Source organism: Sus scrofa, chromosome 1 (genome assembly GCF_000003025.6).
Source record: "Sus scrofa isolate TJ Tabasco breed Duroc chromosome 1, Sscrofa11.1, whole genome shotgun sequence".
Classification (NCBI taxonomy): domain Eukaryota; kingdom Metazoa; phylum Chordata; class Mammalia; order Artiodactyla; family Suidae; genus Sus; species Sus scrofa.
The window spans coordinates 195,250,973-195,272,577 of record NC_010443.5 but is presented as its reverse complement, the minus strand read 5'-3'; the positions used below and the strand labels follow the sequence as shown (position 1 = coordinate 195,272,577).

General features: G+C 34.3%; 1 protein-coding gene across 4 annotated transcripts in view; it reads right to left on the bottom strand.

Annotated features, from left to right (window-relative positions):
* The window catches only part of KCNH5 (potassium voltage-gated channel subfamily H member 5), a 298,351-nt gene continuing 285,277 nt past the window's right edge, over nucleotides 8,532-21,605 (bottom strand). For 3 of the 4 annotated variants that reach the window (XM_021062638.1, XM_021062628.1, XM_021062633.1), the window contains one exon: nucleotides 8,532-14,467. In XM_021062638.1, coding sequence (XP_020918297.1) covers nucleotides 13,520-14,467 — 948 coding nt within the window. In that variant the 3' untranslated portion in view covers nucleotides 8,532-13,519. The remainder of the gene's footprint in view (nucleotides 14,468-21,605) is intronic. The other variant, XM_021062620.1, reaches the window with a different exon arrangement.

The window sequence follows — 21,605 nt, the reverse complement described above, 5'->3', positions numbered from 1 at the left end:
TGTTTGTTGATGCTTTTGGAATGAGTCCAGGTGACAAGATGCTTCTCTACTGGCCACTGACCACATTGAACACTTTTTTAACAAACTGTGACAAAGACATATATTTTCCCTTTTTATTGGAATAGTCCCAGTAAATTTTAAGAACCAAGGAGAATGTCCTCCCCAAACACACAAACACATTTAAAAAGACTTAAGTTCGAGCACCAAAAATAGTAGACTTAGGTGAAAAGGAAAGTAATGTTTGATGCATCCACGTGGACTCACAGGAGACAAGAGACCCAGAAGTTCCAGCTTCTGCTCCTTTCTCACACAGTGATCTGAGGTGGTGAGCATCCAGACAATCATTTTACAACTCCTTGAACTTTTCCCCAACTTGTATCCTTAGCCAGATAAAACAAACTTGATCTATTTAGTTCTGATTCTAAAACTCTTAGGTATATAGAGACTGCCTTGACTGTAGGATATAAAATAACAATCAACATCAAAGGGAGAGTACAACTTTTGTGTACTCTCTTTTAATTTAGGAAAATAGCACAGTAGGACAAATGTCCTTTCAACAACTCTCAGCAATGAGACTAGCAACATTTCAGTAACATTAACAGAAGTGTGTGTGTGTGTGTGTGTGTGTGTATGTGTGTATACGTGTTCATTGTGGAAAATCCATACAGAAATGTGATATAGTGGAAAAAACATTGCACTTAGAATCAAGACAATTGAATTTTAATCCCACTCCTGTTTAATCCCAATAACCATACATACATCGTTGGAGAATCACTTACCCTCTCCAATTCTTGGTTTCTTCATTTTTTAAAATAGATATGTGGTGCTTTCCGTAGTTCCTTCTAGCTGTAAAAGTTCACTTCTGGTTTGCTCACCTTGGGGATGTCTTTATTTAATTCAATTAAAGCACATTATGCTTATTTATCTAAACAAAATCTGACTTATTTTCAACAATCTTAAAGAAATATCACCTTCGATGGTGGCTGGATATAGAAGAAAACTAACATAAGACTGACAATTGGAGAGTCTACACGTGATCTCTTCTTCACCACATCCTTAGGGAAAAATATCCCCTGGGACAGAAATTTCTGTCTCATCCTCTTCTCAATCACATACAAGCCCATAAAATATCTTATCCCGTCTTGAAAATTGGTATCTTTCTTAGTTGTTACCACCAAACTTACAAAAGATTGCAATATATTGTTGAGTGTGTGTGTTTGTGTGTGTGTAAGGAAAGAAGGAAAAAAGGGGCTAAGTGGATGAAGTGTTAATTACTGATACTTTCTGTACAAAGCATGCAGTCACTTTGATATTCATTTAGCTAGGTGTGATCATCACATCCCTTGAATTCCGTATGAACAAGACCTGATTCTAGAATTTCTGTCCTCTCATAGAGGATACCCTAATATATAAATGGAAAAGACAAAACTTTAGTTGGTTGTCTCTCAATCAAAATGTAATAATGCACAGAAAAGCAATAGATATGAATAACTCTTTAGTGATGCCCAAAAATGCACCTTATAAACAGGTGTTTCTGCAACTAGAAGAAAAATGCAGTTCTCATATAATAGTCTTCCTACATTACATATTCAGCCATTAACTTTTAATGCCTCAATGGCTAGTGGCAGAAACATTTATGAATTTTTCCAAAAAATACAGTAGAAAATTGACAGAACACTGTAAACCAGCTATAATGGGGAAAAAAAACATATAAAAAATGAAAGTACTCTGTTATTCCATCTATATTCTACCCTGATGCTCCTAAATTTCATAGACTAGGGTAAACTCATATTGTTAGGAAAGCAATATTTTGGAAAGACTGATGAAATAAATATTACTCCCATTTTAAAATCAAATTTTCTTCAGTAATCTATCTAGATTTTTTTTTCTATCTTTAATGAAAAAGAGAAAGCTTCTAATTCAAACTTACTGCCAGGGTTTCAAATTTCAACTTCAGATACAATCTAATTTTATTCCTTATACTATCAGTACAATTTATCAGAGAAAAAAAATATAATTTTAAAGTAACATTATCAAAGCTAATATATCAAAATACTGTTTTCTCTGAACCCACTGCTTCAGGTGTTTGTAACAGGGAGCTTTTCATTTACTAAACCAAATTCAAAATAATAATTTTCAACAAAGACTCAATTCAAACAAGTTCCATAAAATGCACATTTTATTCTATATCATGAAAAAATATTCACATTTAAATAAAGTGTGGAAAAAAACCAGTTTATCCTCCCTGATGAAATACAGTTTATTGTGCTAAAACCCAGAATTCTTTTGGGTTAGAAACTTCCACCTGCCAATTCACTTTTTTAAATAATTATTTCTTGAGAACAAATATTAAAGTGACAATTATCACAGACCTCCCAGAACCAATCAAATTTTTATCACACGTATTCCAGAATGGACCCTAAAGTCACAAAGTTAAAAACATTTTCATACATTCTCTCAGCAATCATGTGATAAATCAGTAGTAAATACAAAATCTCTATATTACACATTGTAATACCTTTGTTTAAGTAGAAACATGAATTAGATTTTGAAAAGAGCAAACTAGAACTGCTTAGCATAAGGTATTAAAAACACCACATGATGTTTTTGCATTATATCCTTGGCCAATGCATAAATCAATGGTTTCCAGTGAATTAACCATAATAGACAGAGGCATGTTAATACCCTAAATTCACACTTGCAAAGACATTTACAAATTTGCAAAAATAAATTCCCCTTGTAACATTATCATCATAATCAGGAATTTGCAATAGAGTATACAAAATACTGTAACTAATGTAAACAAAGTCGCTAGAATATAGGAAAAAAGAAACCTAGAGTTTCAATATATCATAAATATGCACATTTTACTTTGTGTTGTCTGAATACCAAGCACTTCTAGGAATCACTGCTTTTCCCATAAACTATAGTGGATGTTTAGGCTAGAAATGGTTCTAAATCTGTTTCCAATTTCAATGTGGTAACAAACGTATTGTTCCTGTTATGAAATGCATGTTTTATCTCACTTTAACTGTAAATGAGATCTTCTATGCTCAATAGAAGATGTCAGTGCTGTTAATAAGATGTGAGCATGCCATTCAGACTCCATTTGAAAAAGAACACTGAGCCTCACAACACGAAGACTCTTGCACAAACCAAAACACACTTGCCTTTGTTTTACTAAATATGAAGTATTTTAAATAATCTTGATTTTAAATGAAAGTACATTTGGCTTTTGTATAAACTGACAGTGCATAGCTGTGACCTCATATATACCAATATTAAAGACTTGAGTCTATCAAAATGTCTTGGACATGAAATTCAAAATGAATCTTTATTGTGATTTTGCATAGTGTGCTAGCTACTCTTCCTGTTTGTTCAATCATGGCCTTATGATGGCTCTTTCCCAATATATTTTTGTTGGAAAAAATGAAGAGCAACTGAGGCCTCCATGACACCAACACCTCTGTGATCTACAATAATCTATGTGTTGCTTAGATCACATGGACCAGTTTCCCTAACTGCCTCAAGAGTCTGGCAATGGAAGGGAGAAATTAAACTTTGTATCATCAAAGAAAATTTAACAGAGGAGGATAAAATATTTGACAGCAAATTACTTAATTTGCTTATGCATACTCAATCTGGTTTACTCAGGCATCAACGTAGATACTTTGGCCTTGACTGGTCTGGTCACTCAACAGTCAGTAAATATGCATGAAAGAGAAAGTGGTCAAATCCTCACAGCTTTCTCCATGAAGGTTAGAGCTCAACAGGTCAAGCGCTGGTCTGGGCTTCCAGGTCAGAACTAAGGGTACTACACTTGGCTGATGGGGGAACATTCATATGTATATATATATATATATATATATATATATGTTAAAGCCAGGGCAATGGAGAAATTTTCACACTGCTTCCTAATATTTCATTAAAGTCTTAACAATGGTTATGACAGTGGGTTATCTATAAGTAAATAATAAATGAATAAATAAATAAATACTCAAAAAATCATCACACAGAGAGAACACATTAAGATGAGGCAGCTGCTATCCTGACTCCTCTCTTTCCTTTTCCTCAGTCACGACTCTGCCAAAAGGTGCAATTTTAGGTCAATTGTTCTTTGAACAACTGCCTTTAGATGTAGCACAAGTCATGACCTCATTTAAATAGTAATGCAGTAATAATGTAAAAGCCAGGGATGAAAGTGAGCTAACTATAAAAAGCTTTATACATTGACACTAGTGTCCTCCCTGGTTGTTATGAAAAAGCCTGAATGGTTTTTTCCATAGCTACCTCTGGCTATATTATCATCAAAGTGAAAACAAGATGGATTGGGCTGAGGATCCCAAAGTACAGTGTTCTAATACCTTGTTTTTTCTCCTTATCTCAAAACATTAACTTAAAGAAATCCCAAAGGATAAAACAAATAAATCACATTAAGAAAATTAACATTTTTTCATTAGAGAAAATTACTTAAACTCTCTGAGGTAAACATGCATACAGGAGTCTCATTAAATTTGGAAATAATACAAATTGCTATCCTAAGCTGAAATAGTTCATTTAGATAATGCATTTAATAGTGGTTTGGCCAAGAAGCCATATTGGTGTAATAAAAAAAATTAAAAGATCTGCGTAATCTACTTAAAACTCAAGAGGGTCAAAAATAAATTTTAAAAATAAAGAATTTCTATATAGTCTCATAAACAATTGAGAGATTATAGAAAAAATCCTGAATGTCTCTTGCTTTTCTTGACTACTATGCATTGCTTCTTTAAATTAAAACTTAGTTGGAAAAGGAAATATTACCACTGTCCATAAAATCAGTCTATTTCTTATAACCACAGTTGCCAACTTTCATCTACGCATACTTTTCAATTGTCAGGAGAGATAAAGGAAGATTTAATTATTGGGATGGGGTACATTTGTGCTTTCAACAGTTATGATTTCAACCTCTGACATTTATTCTAGCCTACCATGAAAAAATCAACAATTTACATACACATTGTAGAGTAAAATTTTTTAAAATTATTTTAATATCAGGAAACCTTAAAAGTACATGTCTGGAAATATTTGAAATTTGTGGTTGGACTAGATAACCCTTACAATGCCAGTATTTTATAAGATGAAGTTTCCTCTCCAGAGTTTGCCTGCCTGTGTTAGAATAGCAGTAGCTATGCTATCCTGACAAGTTACCTCACCTATTTCTTCACATGGTTGTTGGAAAAATTAAATTTTATAATCTAAATAAAGTCTTTAATATAGTAGAAATAGAAAGTGAGCACTCAATAGATTTAAGCCTATAAAGATAAAAAGCAAATAGATTCCAATCAGTCTTCTCTCAGCTTTTGCCTTCATCATCTTCCTGGTTCCTACTCCCAGTTCCTCAATTGTCTTCACCCGCCAAAACTTGCAAACACACTGATCTCATCATAAGAATCAAGAGATAGAAAATCTCAAGTTAGAATACAGACTAATGTTCTTACAATATCTGACATACAGTAGGCATTAAAAAAGTTCTAGCTCAGGAGTTCCCTGGAACCTGCCTTGTCACTGTTTTGAGATGGCCTGGGAACTTTGGAGCAGCCAAAAATAAAAAATTAAAAAAAAAATGTCTAGCTCATTCCCCACTTGCCTACATAAAATGGCACAGAATTCTAATTAGAAGTAGGACCAACTACAAATTCCAGTACCATCTAAACAAGTATGTCAACCTAAGTGTTTATCTATTTTCTCTTACATAATCTTACACAATTTTTCCATTAAACACTCCCAAATTCCAATATGCAGTTTAAAAAACTTACTCTACAAAGAATAATAAAATTAACATCCTTCCTCTAGTCAGAAGAAAATGATTTCTTTGGTTTTGTGTGTTTGTGTATGCCCCCAAGTGTTTTGAGAGGTGGTAAAAGATAATAAAGACATGATAGTAGAACTCCATGGTGTTTCAGGGTCTTTGGACTTGGGTATGAGATATTTTCTCTCTCACCAGATGGTTAAGAACCAATTAATTACATAAAGTCTCCTGAAGATTAAACTTATTGATAATAATTAGTATGTGAAATGTTAAACAAATTGATTTGTTTGTTATAAGTAAAAACTAATTATATGAATTACTTTGTTAATAGTGGGGTTTTTGTTTGTTTTTTTAGCACTTCTCATCTTCATATACTTTGTGGCCCCAAACTTACTTTCACTATAACATTTGAAAATACTAATACATATTTTCAAGTTATAAGAATTACAGCTTTAATTCCTTTACCGTGAAAATCAATGAAGATCAAATTAATAATTTCATAAATGTTTATCTTCATTTTTTCCAATGTAGAAAAGGAGAAAGAAAAAAATTATTTTTAAGTCTTTCTCTTTTTTCATTGGTTTTGGGGGAAAAGTAACAAGGGTGGAAAATAAACCACCAAAATTAAAAGCAATTTATCCTAATATAAGCTATTGATTTGTAAATGTTAGATATACTGAATAGCTTATATTTCCAGAAAGAGAATTACTAGAAAAGTTATTATTTTTTGTTTCTAAATCTTTAGTTCTAGAAACATTCTAAATAAGAAATGTTGAAAATCCAGGGGGAAAAAAGGCCTGTAAATACATGAAAATTAATAGACAATTTGCTTAGGAAAAAAAGTGAATGGCAAATAACAAAAGGAAAAATACAAATGTTACTATTTGTAATACATTATAAATATTAAGTTTGTGAGTGATAATTCTGTGAAAAGTTTGAGAAAAATATTTTATGGAAGATCTGAATTTCATAGGAAAGAAGAAAGGAAAATTTGAACAGGTATCTTTTTTCATTGTTAAAACTGCATTTTTCACAATTCACATGGGACCAGAAACAGCTCACACAAGCCTCTTTTTATTAAAGAATGAGAAAAACTGATACTAAATAATGTGTGCAATATAGATATGCTTGTATTTATCCTAAGATAGCATTGTTTAGTAATTCACATTATTTAGTTTTCAAAGAATTTTTGCTACTTGAAAGTGGTTCTAGATTTGTCCTTTTGTCTTGTCTAGTGATGTGCCCATGAGAAAAAAAAAATGCTATAACTACAGAAATGTGGATGAGTGGTTTTGTTTCTATTCAAAATACCCCTGTTGCTGTTGTTGCCTCAGACATATATTTACCACACATGGAAGATCCAGACTTAGCCAATCCTTCCATTGAGAAGATTGCGTATACTTACACACATACTTGCACACAGAAGTCAATAAAAGTAATGTAAAGCGATGCACACCAGTAAAGCTAAGAGAAGGTAATTAAAAAACTATATAAACTTACCAAACTTAATCTCATTGCATCCATGAGCACTGCTGATGACCATGCTTAGATCTCCATGAACAAAACCAAAACCTCCATTATGCTCTTTTTGTATATTTTTTTCCAACATGAAAGTGCAAATCTTGATTTGGACTTCTCTGAACTTCTGCAATCTTGCACCACTATCCTACTTAAAAACTGACTCTGTTTTTGTTCAGATTGTGTAGTCCCACACAATCATCTCTTCGTATGTCTTCCTAGACCATGATAAGAAGAATATTTCCTGTAATATGAAATTGATCTATAAGCCCGCTAAAAAATAATAAATGTCATACCATAATTTAAAAGTTTTTATTATCTAAGTTGCTAGCATTTAAGCTGTTAAGTACAGGGTTTATACTGACAGCAGGTTGATTGAACATATTTATTTACATATGTAAATACATATGTGATGCAACTGTGAGTTGCAATACCATGAGCCCTCTCACAGTGGATAAAAATATGTGTTACTGAGCACTTAGGAAACAAATCATTAGGATTAAAATACATAGGAAAAAGTCATGGTCAATGCTGACCCATCCCCTTAAACCTTCTCTAATATTTCTTGAATGTATCAGGCATTTATAACTAGTCCCCTTTTGACTTGAGAAATTGGTCTGTTGTGAAAGTAGGTCTAATTCCTAATTTGTAACAACAATTTTAAATTCTGATTTGATGGAAAGTTAGAAAACCCAATAGAGATCTAAGTATCTCTTGTAGTATATAAAAATTTCCACTGTATTTCTATGTGCTCTTGTTACTTTCTTTACCTGGAGTCATGGCAAACATAGTAACTGCAGGTTTGAGTGTGTCTCTTAGGATACAAGATAGTCTTGCAGAATGAACAATTATTAACAAAATGAATCTCATTTGCAAAAATAAAATTTTACATGCTATCCATGGCTTCTTGGAGTTGTCAATATTATTATATAACTTTTAAAAATCAAAACATTCTTGTTCAGATACTATAACATAACATAATTCAAATGGTTTTGCTTTTCTTTAACTATTTTTTTTCAAGATACACATTGAAAAATTGGTCATTGGAAAAGAGTCTTTGGTAGTTAAGAATTTTGCTATGAGAACATTTACTAGAGTTCCCGTTGTGGCTCAGTGGAAATGAACCTGACTAGCATACATAAGGACTCAGGCTTGATTCCTGGCCTTACTCAGTGGGTTAAGGATCCAGTTTGCCGTGAGTTGTGGTATAGGTCCCAGACTTGGCTTGGATCTGATGTTGCTATGGCTATGGTGTAGGCCAGCAGCTCCATCTCCAATTTGACCCCTAGCCTGGGAACCTCCATATGCTATAGGTGCAGCCCTAAAAAGACAAAAAAATTTCCTATGTGGATAAGTCGTAATTATTTTCACACAGAGAGTTAATGATGAACTACTCTATACCTTGAATACTCACCAATTTGTTTACTTTTTCTTTTTTCTTTTTTTTTTTTTTTTTTGTCTTTTTGCCTTTTCTAGGGCCGTTCCTGCGGCATATGGAGGTTCCCAGGCTAGGGGTTGAATCGGAGCTATAGCCGCTGGCCTATGCCAGAGCCACAGACAACGCAGGATCCGAGCTGCATCTGCAGCCTACACCACAGCTCATGCCAACGCCAGATCCTCAACCTACTGAGCAAGGCCAGGGATCGAACCTGCAACCTCATGGTTCCTAGAAGGATTCATTAACCACTGGGCCACGACGGGAACTCCTGTTTACTTTTTCTCACAAAAGTGAGAACTTCTGCTGAGCAGTATGATTAAGTAGAATAAGAAAAATTATAATATTTATGTCTTTTGCTCTTCTCTCTTCCTTCCTGAAAGTCCTTAATGATTATTTGATTAGTCCTTTCCATATTTATTTGATTAGTAGTTCTATATTCCCAGATAATTTTCAAGGCTTATGCTTGCATGCCATTGACCAACAACTGCCTTTCCCCACAAACCTCTGACCAGAGAAGTCTCCTCTAAAACCTAGAAGAATATTTAGAGAGTGCACCTTATCTAGTCTCCTATGAAGGAAAAAAAAATAATAATTTGTCTGAATGTTTCATCTGAAAAGAAAATGATTTTCCACTGGCCTAACATCATCTTGATAGAAGAAAGGAGCAATCCTTACCTTAATTTTTTATTTATTGATAGGGAAACTGAAGCCCCAGATACACTAAAGAGTTAACTTACCCAAAGTTACACTGAAATTGTGGCAAAGCTAGATTCAAAATACAAGACAAAGCTTAGGTATTCATCCTAGGCTGTATCTTAGTTTTCCAAAATAACGTTCTTTCTCTTCTTCCTTTTCATCATGACTACAAGAGAAATACTCTTATATATAACAAAGTATGAAACACAACATTTGTATAATTACAAAATATTCATATTTTAAAGTTATCCATGTATGATATGCATATTTAGACAAATTTTCTCATTACTTAGATAAAACTTTGGAAAAGAGACATAAAATAGCTTGAAAGACAAAGATTATACAAGATAATAGAATTCACTAGGAATGTGACAAATAATTTCGCTAGTATCCGCCACTGTACAATTCAAAAACAGTCACTGCTCTGAGGACTAACTTAAAAAAAGTTTTCTGAAAGAATTTAGTTATTTAAAATAGAAGAGCAAATGGGTCAGATCTCACAAGTGAACAAAATCCCCTTAAATTTAAGGAAGGAAAGTTGTGATTTTCATTTGGGCTCCAATAAGATTAATTTGAAAAATGTACTTTAGTTAGTAGACATTATTAATATTCCTATTAAAGTGCTGGGTACTCGAGGAGTATATATTTGTTCTTAGGAGCAACTTAAAAAACCCCAAAATTTCTAATTGTCTTGCCCTGATCTGCATAAATTTTTAACTGAATACTTAGGAATTTGTACTTCTATACTCAATGGGAGAAGAAACCAGGGTCATAATAAAAATTTTCCATTTTAACAATGAGTATCTCTATTCAATATCTATGCCCGGACCATTCTCAGACCTATTTATGTCAATGTGGGACACTAGCAACTTTGGCATTGTCAGCTGCCTTTTGTGTTCCTATTTGGCTTTTATCATAAGCTCCTCTGTCTACTACATCACATTCAGTGTCATAATACCATAATACAGACTAATAAAACTTGCCATTATGATATGCAGCTCACATTTCCATTTTTGTTTCACTTCTGCTCTCACATTACAACCTCATGTCCACAGTGTAGCATCTGATCTTACACATTATCATAGAAATATAGCGAAGGTGTGTAACTTGCTTTGAAAAAATGTTCAAATTTTAAACATATATCTATTTACTATTATTACATCATTCAGAAAGATAGTAGTAAAAACTTTATTTTGGATGTACAGAGAGCATCTAAACAGTGTAAGAATAAAACATGCAGTCGTCTGGTCCCCCCAAAGGGAACCTACCATCTATGTGCTGGTTGAGGCAACACCTAACATGACTACACCACTATTGCACAAATGAAAGCAAGTGCTCACCCTTCATTCAAAACTGAGTAAATTCGACTGGTAAGAGGTGTGGAATCTGGGAAGCTAGAAGCCTACTCTACATACAATGTTTTCTGAACACATGCATTCCTGCTGAAAATAGAAGAGTACATTCTGCACCTCATCATATCATGCACACAGAGGTGGCTGGAAAAGAATACTGTGATAACTGCACCATAAATAAGCAACTGATACTTTTTCCTCCTTAGTGACAACCAGAAGTAGTTCAAAAACATGTATTTCTTTCCCATGTATCTGAACAATAACATTATAGGTCAATTAGATGAGGCTCTGAATCAATGTAAGAACATAGCAAATATTAGCAATGCTAACAAGCAAAGGCATGGATGGCAATTTCAAGCCTCCCTGCTGTTTTACAGTCACTTATACCTTTATACCAACTATTATCTTTGAAGCTCGTGACTAAACTGACTGTTTCTGTACTCAGATTATTTTTACCACTCACTCAGTTCCAAAAGCTTAGATAAGCCTGTTTCATATATGGTTAAATAGAAAATACCCTGAATTTCAATAAATATCAGAGGTCAAGATAAAGGTACCATTCTCATCATGAAAGCAACGGAGTCACAATGTCAACGCTGATTCTTAACACCATGATGACCTTTCTGTTTTGTGCCATGGCAGGTAGATTTTACAGCATAGCATGGAAACCTCCTGCCCTGAAAACTTCCATTGTGAGTAATGGAAGCTGTGGGCACAGAGAAAGGGAAGTGGAACCCACGGCACATAACACCTGCTCTGAGAGTCCTGGATTATAACACCCGCTCTGCGAGTCCTGGATTATAACACCTGTTCCGAGAGGCCTGGATTAAAGAGGCACATCTTATAGGCATGGGAAGAAGCTCTAATAGAAACTCTAAAATAACAACTTTTTTATAAATCACTTCATTTTGTACTTCTCCAGGCCGATTGTGATAACTTTTCTTTCCGTTCTAGTAGTTTTGTTTGAGGATACTCAGAGATAGTTTAAAAAGCTCATAAAAATGGGTACAATACATCAAATATCTCCTTGATTTTGGTATCATCTTGTGTATGTTGTTAACATATACATACAGATGGTCCAATAATATACAAATAACTGATATATATTTTCAACTTGATATAAACATTAACTGCCCTGCTCTCACTATTAAATGTCATGCATGCACCAATTTAAAACTATGCCTCTCTGATCAACTTCATAAGCTTTAGTCTTTATTTAAACTCTATTTAAAAGAAATAAATATTTCTGGTTTCTTATAAATGAATGTGCATTTTATTCTCAATACACAGATTTAAGGGTCTAGCTATACACAATGTTTTGTTACTTTTTTAAAGTTAATAGGCACTTTCTAAGAAGAGGATTTGTGGCCCAAAAGACTGAAATTCAGTCTTCAGTACCCTCCTTTCACAAGTGGATCTGCCTGAGCTATAGTAATCTCTTGTATCAACTCAGCAGAACTCCAGCAATAGAACTGTGTGCAAAAAAAAAAAAAAAGCTTTAGAAAATTTTAACCAAGAATAAAATTATAGAAAACAATTATCTGAGTTGAGCAACTTAAGGTCTACTTTTAGTTTTGTTGCTTTTTTTTCTTTTTAGCCACATTTCATGTGTCATCTCTATAAGCAGTAAGAATCAGGTGTGAAAAATTCCATACCTATGTTTATAAGACACAGATATGCTACAAAAACTTGTCTATCCATTTACATTCTTCTTTTATTTCATATCACTATAATTAAAATTTTGATATGATTACCTAAATGTTTCTGTGATTGCTTGTTTGTTTCTTTACGAAGAGCCTTTCAACTTCACCCTTGAGCAAGTTTTAAAAACACAAATGTAAAACATTCATCACCTTTCCAAAATCACCATCTCTAACATGAGTCATTAAAAGGCCCTTTACCCTGTAGTGCAGTATTTCTATAATAATATACACAATATTAATAGTTCAGTATTTGGGGGGTTGATAATAAGCTTACAAGATGGTGGCTATTTTCCAAGACAGAGCGAGAAGGAGAATCCTTACATAAGAGTTAATGATTACTACCTAAGTATAACGTTAAAAAAGGAGAGGTATAGTTAAGCGAAAATGCAGTCCATGCGCAAACCCCATAGCAATAAGTTCTCAGTATCCCACATTGCTATCTAACTGAGGCAACAAAACAGTCATTTAAAGGAGCAAACATTGCCTGTTGGGGAAAATAACCTAACACTAAGTTACAGAAAAATATCCTGTGGAAATAGATCATAAAATGGCACTAGCAGTTTAAAAAGTTGACTGCTACCTTGGCATTAATGTATAATTTTAACTTAAAAGAGTGAAGAAATGACAGCTCAATATACTCAGCCTGAGATCAAATTTGTCGTGGCAACATTGGCAGGTTGGACCCTGATTCTTTAACTATTACATACATTGCCTTGGTTAACAAAAACCATACTTTTTTAAAATTATAGAATAGAGATTATAAATAAATGTAAAGTGTACATGCAGTCAACTGCATAATATACAAGCGATATCTATGTTTTTAATAATTATCTTCTTTGGCAGGCCAGAATCCAGCTGGACATGCAATATTTACATATCAAAATCCATATTGTGTTCATCATATTGAAAGCAAGTGAAAATATATATATATATGTATATACTGTATATACACACATGTATATAGACGTATATACTGCTTTTAATATATTAACAAATATATATGTATATATATATATGTCTATTAAAAGTGGATTTCATCTTTGTCAGATTCAGGTGACTCAGGCCTTGAAACACTAAAAATATCCTGACAGGGTATTTGGGGAGGTACTTGGAGTGGCATTTGGGATTTGGGAGAAGAGGTCTGGGGCACACTTTTTTCTGAGAGTATTTTTAAAATTTCTGCCACCTGCTTCTCCAGGGCAGTCATTCTGCAGCTCAGCAGCTGAATGTCCTCTTTGAGTTCGTGTTTGACTTCCTGCAATGTGGTTTGTAAGGCCTGCTCCGGGATGGGATAAAAGGGGTGCTTGGCATCAGCCTGGATGGGGCTGTGCTCCAGCGGACTTCGCGCCTCCCCAGCCTTATCCAAACGAAGGTCACTTTTTGTAATCCCACTGTCACAGGAATCTGTTTTCCTTAATGGGTTTTTGGTCACACTGTTCTCTGAGTCGCTGCCCTTGGGGTCCTCGGACAAGAGCCCCATCGACTCAGCTTTAGTGACATTATTCCAGTCTTCCTTTTTCTCCTCGTGGGCTCCCATATTATTCTTCAGTCGCAGCCAACCTTTCCCGTTGCCGTTTTTCATTCTTATGGGGCTGTTGACTTTGAGACATTTAGCGTCAGCCCCGCCACTGGGCTTACGCTCCATGGCATCGCGGTTGTTCTGCTTCAGGGACTCGCTGGTTTTCACGTAGGCCAGAGATGTCTGAATGGGTGTGATCTGCGACACGGTGACCACACTGGTGCCGGTGATGGAGGCTCCATTCTGGAAGGAGTGACTTTCCACCTGTAGCTGGTTCCGCTCGGGGTCACTCTGTGTGGATCCCTGATTCCGCAGCTCCTTCTGCTGCTTGAACTTCTGGAAGAGCTTCCTGACAGGGTGGTCCACGGGGATGCTGAGTGTGACCTCGTTCTTTTGCCTGAGACGCTCCTCCTCTTCTTTCTTCACATCACTGATTTTGCGGAAAATGATCTGTGGAGGGGGAGAGAGATTCAAAATGTGACCATAAAAACAGAGGAATTTACAATTGTGTGACAAGATACCAGATGTGCTTTGTTTTACAAAGGAAACTCTTGAAGAGAGGGTAAGAACAAAAGGCAAAAATATTCTAATGCCAGTTAACAGATGCAAAATGCTTAAAATCCAGCATAGACACACTGAGAAAGCTTGCTTGGCTTATTTAGTTCTGCTCTTTGTGTATCAGAGGCAAGTGTAGCAAAGAGACAACTGGATAGAGATATTTGCTTTCTGGTTTATGCCCCTATTTCATAGAACATACTCAAGTATGTAAACATAATTATCTAATACACGCACACACACACACACACACACACACGTGTGTTCATATATGCATAAGAAAACAAAATTCTCTCTTAAATTTCCTTGCAGTACACTACTATTTGTATAAGTTTTGCTTTTTAATAGTTTAAATAAGTATGATTCAAAACCATTTTTAATGTCATCCTCTGTTTAGAGACAAAAAGTAAGAGATCCAGGCTAAAAAAATCTGAAAAGTTCCAATTTACTGACATAACACCTGGGTTGGGTGGGAGGAGAGATTAAATTTATTTATGTGGCTTCAGAGGACAGAACAAGGATCTATAGGTAGAAGCTTTTGAACGATACATACCAGGTCAGTAAACAAACTTCATTTCAAACTGTTATCTATTAATTGAATAAACTGCCTTGAAAACTCATGAAATTCACACCACTAAAATATTCAAACAGAAAGTAAGGATGTTGTCTGTGTAATACTATCACTGGGTAGGAGGTTGGGCTCTTCGAATTCCAAAATTCTTTAAAATTTGAATGTAAAATTAAGTACACAGTACATGTGGTGTTAGATGAGTATATTCAAATAAGTATATATTTTATTAAAAATATACTTTGAAAATGATATTTGGGAGAATTTATAACTCCATCAAGAGAAACTAAAAAAAAAAAAAAAGGTTGACTATAAGAAATTACCACTTGATATTATCAGAGTTAGAAGTGAATTTGGTAAGTGTGGGATTTTTGTACAAAATCTTCTAAAGAACAAAATAACTATAGATGGGGGTTATAAGGAATATTCATAAGAGGGTTATATTAATGTGCTTTCAAAATCAGACAATTTTATGTTGCTGGCAAAATGACTTACCTCCATCACCTTCACTCACTAAAACTTCTTGGTTAGATGTGAAATGCATAGTCCCTAGCACGTATAGACACTCAAAATGTGTTGGTTGTCTCCCTTGAACTCTAATAAAACACTTTCTGTTTGAGACTATTTTCATCACCTCTTGAAGATTCAAAAGCTTTCAGGAATTACATATAATCATTGATCATATTTTAGAAACCAACACTAATAATGATCACTGTTAACAGAAAAGTCAGGGAGGAGCAATCCTCTAAGAGCATATTTTCTAAATCGAGATTGATGCACTAAATACTGTTTATCAAGTGGTAATAACTTGTATTTTAAAATAAATATTCTCCACATTCAATAACTATCTATAAAGACCAGCATGTTTGTCCTTCTCTACTGGCACACGAAATTGGATCTTTTTAGAAAATGTAATACGAATCACTGTCTGACATCAAAGCTCCAGTGGTTTAATTAGAAGTCTTTCAAAGGGTTGACATATTTCTTATCCTTCCTAAGTAAACAAGGCTTGTGCTGATACTTCAAGGTAGTAACACTTTTGGGGACTAGACAAATCCAAACATGCAAACACAGATACTATATTCCTATGTCATCCCCTTCTATTGAAAAGGCACTTACTTTGATTCTATGAACTAACATGAGGAGAATGATGTAAATGATTGACGACCTCCTCCTTCCCACTCAACTCAGACCTTGTTTGATTTTGTTAAAAGTAGTTAGCTAAGTAACTTGTGCAGTGTGGTAATGGAGATTACCCTCACATTTGATGAAAAAAGCATCTACTTCAAATGAAGAGTGGAGGAGGACAGGTGCTTGGCACATAAGAGGGCCAGATAAAATTCAGGACATCCATGCAATATTTAGGACAGACTTATACTAAGAAATAATACATTTTTTATCTGCATGGGACATATTCATACTTTTAAAAGTATTTGTTGTTACCTGAAATTAAATTTAACTGGGTGTCTTTGTTTTTTGTCTTCTAAATTTGGGAGCCCTATTGGCATGTAATAGACAGAATATTATTGTCTCTGTGATGTCCATGTGTGCTGCCATGTGAAGTACATCGTTTATGAAAGACTTGGGTTTCCTGGAAACTGAGACTCTCTGGGCATCTTAGGCCATAGCTTTATGTTTAACATTTTCAATATAATGGCTAATAATTGCTTATAATTATTGTGTGCTTACCAAGTTTGGGATGCTTTGTGCTTTAAGGGTGTAATGTGCCCATGTAAAATGTCAGAAAAAAACAGCTTTCTTTCTCCGACTTTCCTGCCCCTCCACCACCAGCGAGTTCCTCCCCACCAACCAAGAACTAACGAAAGTGTTTGCACTGCTACTATTAAGCAGAGAACAAAGATTCCTAAGTCAAGCTACTTAGTACAAAGGGAGTCACAGGGCCAGGCTGCCCGTCTGCATCAGGGACAAATGAGATAGAACTGGTTTGGCATAATTTGCCACCAAGAAGATGCAAAAGGAAATGAGAAAGAAAAAAAAAAATGAGATTTTGTACCTGGAAGACATAATCCTGAGAGTTCACATTTGGATTTTATCAACAGTATACCATAACCAAGCTTTTAAGCCAGAGGGCACTTTTTATATCATGGTTTTTATTTTTTTCCATTATAGCTGGTTTACAGTGTTCTGTCAATTTTCTACAGCATGGCGACCCAGCTACATATACATGTATACATTCTTTTTTCTCACATTATCATGCTCCATCATAAGTGACTAGACATAGTTCCCAGTGCCACACAGCAGGACCTCATTGCTAATCCATAAAACTATTGGATTGAATGGAGTTTACTGAATAAGACTAAATTATTAAAGAAATTAATGATTTCTTTAGATGAAAGAACAGAAATTATGATTTATTGGAAAATAGTTATAAAAAGTTTTCTTATAGCAAAGATGTCACTTCCACAATCATACTATCTCACATAACTGTCTTAACTACTCTATTAGGTCCTATTATTCTCATGTTATAGGACAGCAAACTAGGAACAGAGAGTTTAAATGGTTTGCATGAGGTCACACAACTAGTAAGTGTCCAGAACACAGACTCAAGGAGTTAGATTCCAAATCGTGTCAACCATCACCCTCTACTATAACTCCCCAAGAAAACTTGGATTCCATCTCCTGAACCTTGTGAAAACCTGGACCATGGAGTAGATGAACTATGCAGTGGTACAGCAGGTTAACACCCAACAGGTAACCCTTCACAGAGCATTTGCCATGGTGAACCATGGAAGAGGTGAGCTAAACAAACAACTGAGGCTCTGTGCTTGTTGGACAAGTAGAGAGTTAACAAATTGATCTTTAAAGAACTTGGATCAGAATCCTTCAACTGTAAGAACTGAATAGAATCCATTAAGAACTCATTTTCCTAGCCAATGACAAAGCAAAACTTTCCTAATACAAGGTAAGATAATACATATAGGTCCTGAAATTAAAAACAAAGAAATGAAAAAAAGAGTTGATTTTGTCATATTTACAAAGTGTAAAGATTAAAAATCTACTGAGGTGCCACCACCACTTGATCTATGTCTTACATGTAAAGTATAATAACTTTGTGCTTATCTTAAGTTATGAAGAATATATTATATAACAAATAAGAATATAAAATAGCAAGATCATCTAATGTAACTCACTGTATTTCACAAACATTGAGCATAATAAGCCCTCCCATAAGTCCTCATAGTTTTGAAGATAACATTATGATTCTGAATTCCACTTTTGAATAACCATGCATTCTTATTACTAAGGAGACTACATTTCATCATGTAGTCTCCTTAGTAATAGGATAGAAATTATTTTACATCACCATCAAAAGCATAAAAGTTATCAAATAAAGTATCTGAACCCATGCTGAATCTTTCCTTCTAAGTACTTTTTACCTCTAACTTTAGTCATGTATAATGAAGTGGTACAACTTAATAAGAAATGGAAAGATTGATAAATTTTATTTAGTTAAACCTTCAAAAATGGTGTATTCTTATTTTAAATTAAGGTGTCTACATGCTAGATTTTGGCAACTGAAAGACTCTTTAAACAACAAAACTTTCATATTCCATCTGATTCTTACATTGGCAACGTGTCATAGAGAAAGCAAAAATTTTCCTGCAAATTCTATAATTCGGTACATAGCTATACAGAGTAATTATACTTAATCGTAACATGGAAATGATGATTTTTTTTTAGGAGACAAAGATTAAAAAAGAAAAATCTTTCAAAAACTATTTTAGAAAATTTTAAAGAATCTGAGTGAAGTTCATAGGAGATCAACTTATATGAGTTAAATCATGTAAAATAAATATATATATATATTTATAATTATCAACATGGTGTTAAAAGAAACCAGCTTTTACAAATGCAATATTTTTTTTCCTCTCAGTGTTAATAACCTAGAACCTCTTGTACTTCATGTATTCTGTGTCTATCTTTTTCCCAATGGCAAATCGAATTGCTAATGAAAACCAAAAAATTAAGGACAAAATTAGAAAAGAAAAATCATGCATCAGGCCATGATTCCATCCACACATTTATTGGTACAGTGCACAATAGCCTGTACTATTTCTAACACCAAAGAGGTTTATTTCATTTAAGCTTTTCTTCTCCTTGCTTCATTATGTTCTGCAGAGCCCATGCTGGAAGGTTGAATTTATTTAAATGATAAAAGCTTCTTAAACTTAACAGGGAACATGGCCAACTGAGCTTTCCATTTCAAAAAGTAGGACATTTGATCATAAAAGGGATATCAAAATTGAATAATTTGAATGTGTACTGAACTTTGAAATCCAATAAAGGCAAGGGGGGGGGAGGGCTAGAATCATTTATTTAATGACACAGATTTAGTGTTATGTAATTTGGAAGATAAGAGGTGTGCTTTCTGAAATGGCCCATCTCTTTCTGGATCTGCGAATCTACACAGTTGACTAGGAATTGATAGCTCTATGATCAAAAAACAGCTCCAATTCACCTGACTATTAAGGAGCTGGTTGATTTGGTTCTTCTGTTCTTTCTACCATTTCTATATACTTAGTCACTAATCCTAATTCTACTCCTTTCAGCCCATTCCAACATTTAAATGAATGAATATAATAAAGCAGTAATTTTTAAGCACTACCCTGTATATATCGGGTGCTATAAACTTTTCTTAACAAAGGCCACAGTGACAGAGCTGTGGCAGGTGGCCATTCAACAATTAAATATGTGAATGAAGAGTAATAACAACAGCTCACTCTGTTTTGAAATAAGGCTGCCTTGCTTCATTTCAGCCACTCATAGATCTATACAGGCTCCTCAAGGGCAAGGAATGTGTTTCTTGATTTAGCCAGCCTCTTTGGCACTAGATAAACTTTAAGAAATTAATTAAATGACTAATGTAAAGAAAAAGTAAGGAAGGAAGTGAGAAAAGGAATGTCTTTTGATTTTGTTAATGTGTTGGAAAATGCCTAATGTGACTAAGGGTGTGCAATAGATGCAAAAGCATAATATTCTAGAATTACAGATACAATTACAGAATTTACTAATGAAATGCTCCAGGTCCTATTTTTTTAACCATATAAAAGATCATTAATTCTTAATTCTCCAGACTGTCATAAATATAAAATATATTTTTCTTAAGGAACAAAACATAGATTGTAAACGGCATTACTGATGTTAGTATAATTCCAAAGTACATATCTTTATCACTGAAGTTTCATTCATTTTTAAAAATACTAAAAGAGGAGTTCTCTTGTGTTACACCACATTAGGTGTCATGTGTTATCACTTCAGTGGCTCAGGTGACTGCTATGGCACAGGTTTGATATCTAGTCCAGGAACATCCACAATAACAATAATAAAAGAATAGATCAAAGTCTTCAAAAGCAAGAATTCCAAGTGAAACCTGGCAAAGTTTAGGTTCACTGTCTCAAATATTGCTAGTCTTTGCTGCTTCCATTTCCAGCCCCATTTCTCTTTATTCCATTCTTTGCTATTACATATCAATTAAGATAGTGTCCCAGCTTAAAAAAAAATCAGAGTAAAACTAAAGCTCTTTAATAAAGTCAGAAAGCCTACTGTGGTTCAGCCAACCTGCCTCTTCAACCTCTGTTTCCTTCATTCTCCCCTGACCTTCATACACTAGCCACACTGAATCACTCTGTGATCCAGAATCTAACACTACACGTTGTTTTCTTTCTTCCTTCTCACCTGCTGGAGGAACTTTTACTTATCCCTTAATCCTCAACCCAACTGTGTTCTTCTTTATAAGGCAGGGCCAGCTACATAATAATATACAGGGGCAAATACGACATAAAAGTTCAAAGCCTCTAACATCACACTTAATGGTACAATACCAAAAGCTCTCCCCCTGAGTTCAGAAAAGACAAGCATGTACCATCCTGCCAATCCTAGTCATCATTGTGCTGAAGGTTCTAGCCACGGAAATTGTCAAGAAAATGAAATGAAAGCCATCTAGAATGAAAAAGAAGAATTAAAGTTATCTCTATTTAGAGATGACACAATATAGGTGTACAGAAAATTCTAAGAAATCCACATTCTCTTGTGTGTACACAAAAAACTATTAGAGCTGATAAAGGCATTCAGCAAGAATGTAGGCTACAAAATCAATATAAAAATTAGTTATATTTCTATATACTAGTAATGAACCATTACTAGTGGCCTTGAATTAGGTAAAGCTTTCTTAGATACCTAAATCTCAAGCTGCCAAAAATATAAAATAAATACAATAGACCTCACCAAAATTCAAAATGTTCCAAAAAGTGTCTCCTACACTGTTGGTAGGAATGTAAATCAGTACAACCACTATGGAAAACAGTATGGAGGTACCTCATAAAATTGAGTATAATACTACCATATGACCCAGCAATCCCATTCTTGGGCATGTACTCAGACAAAACTTTCCTTGGAAAAGACACATGCACCCATATGTTCATTGCAGCACTTTCACAATAGCCA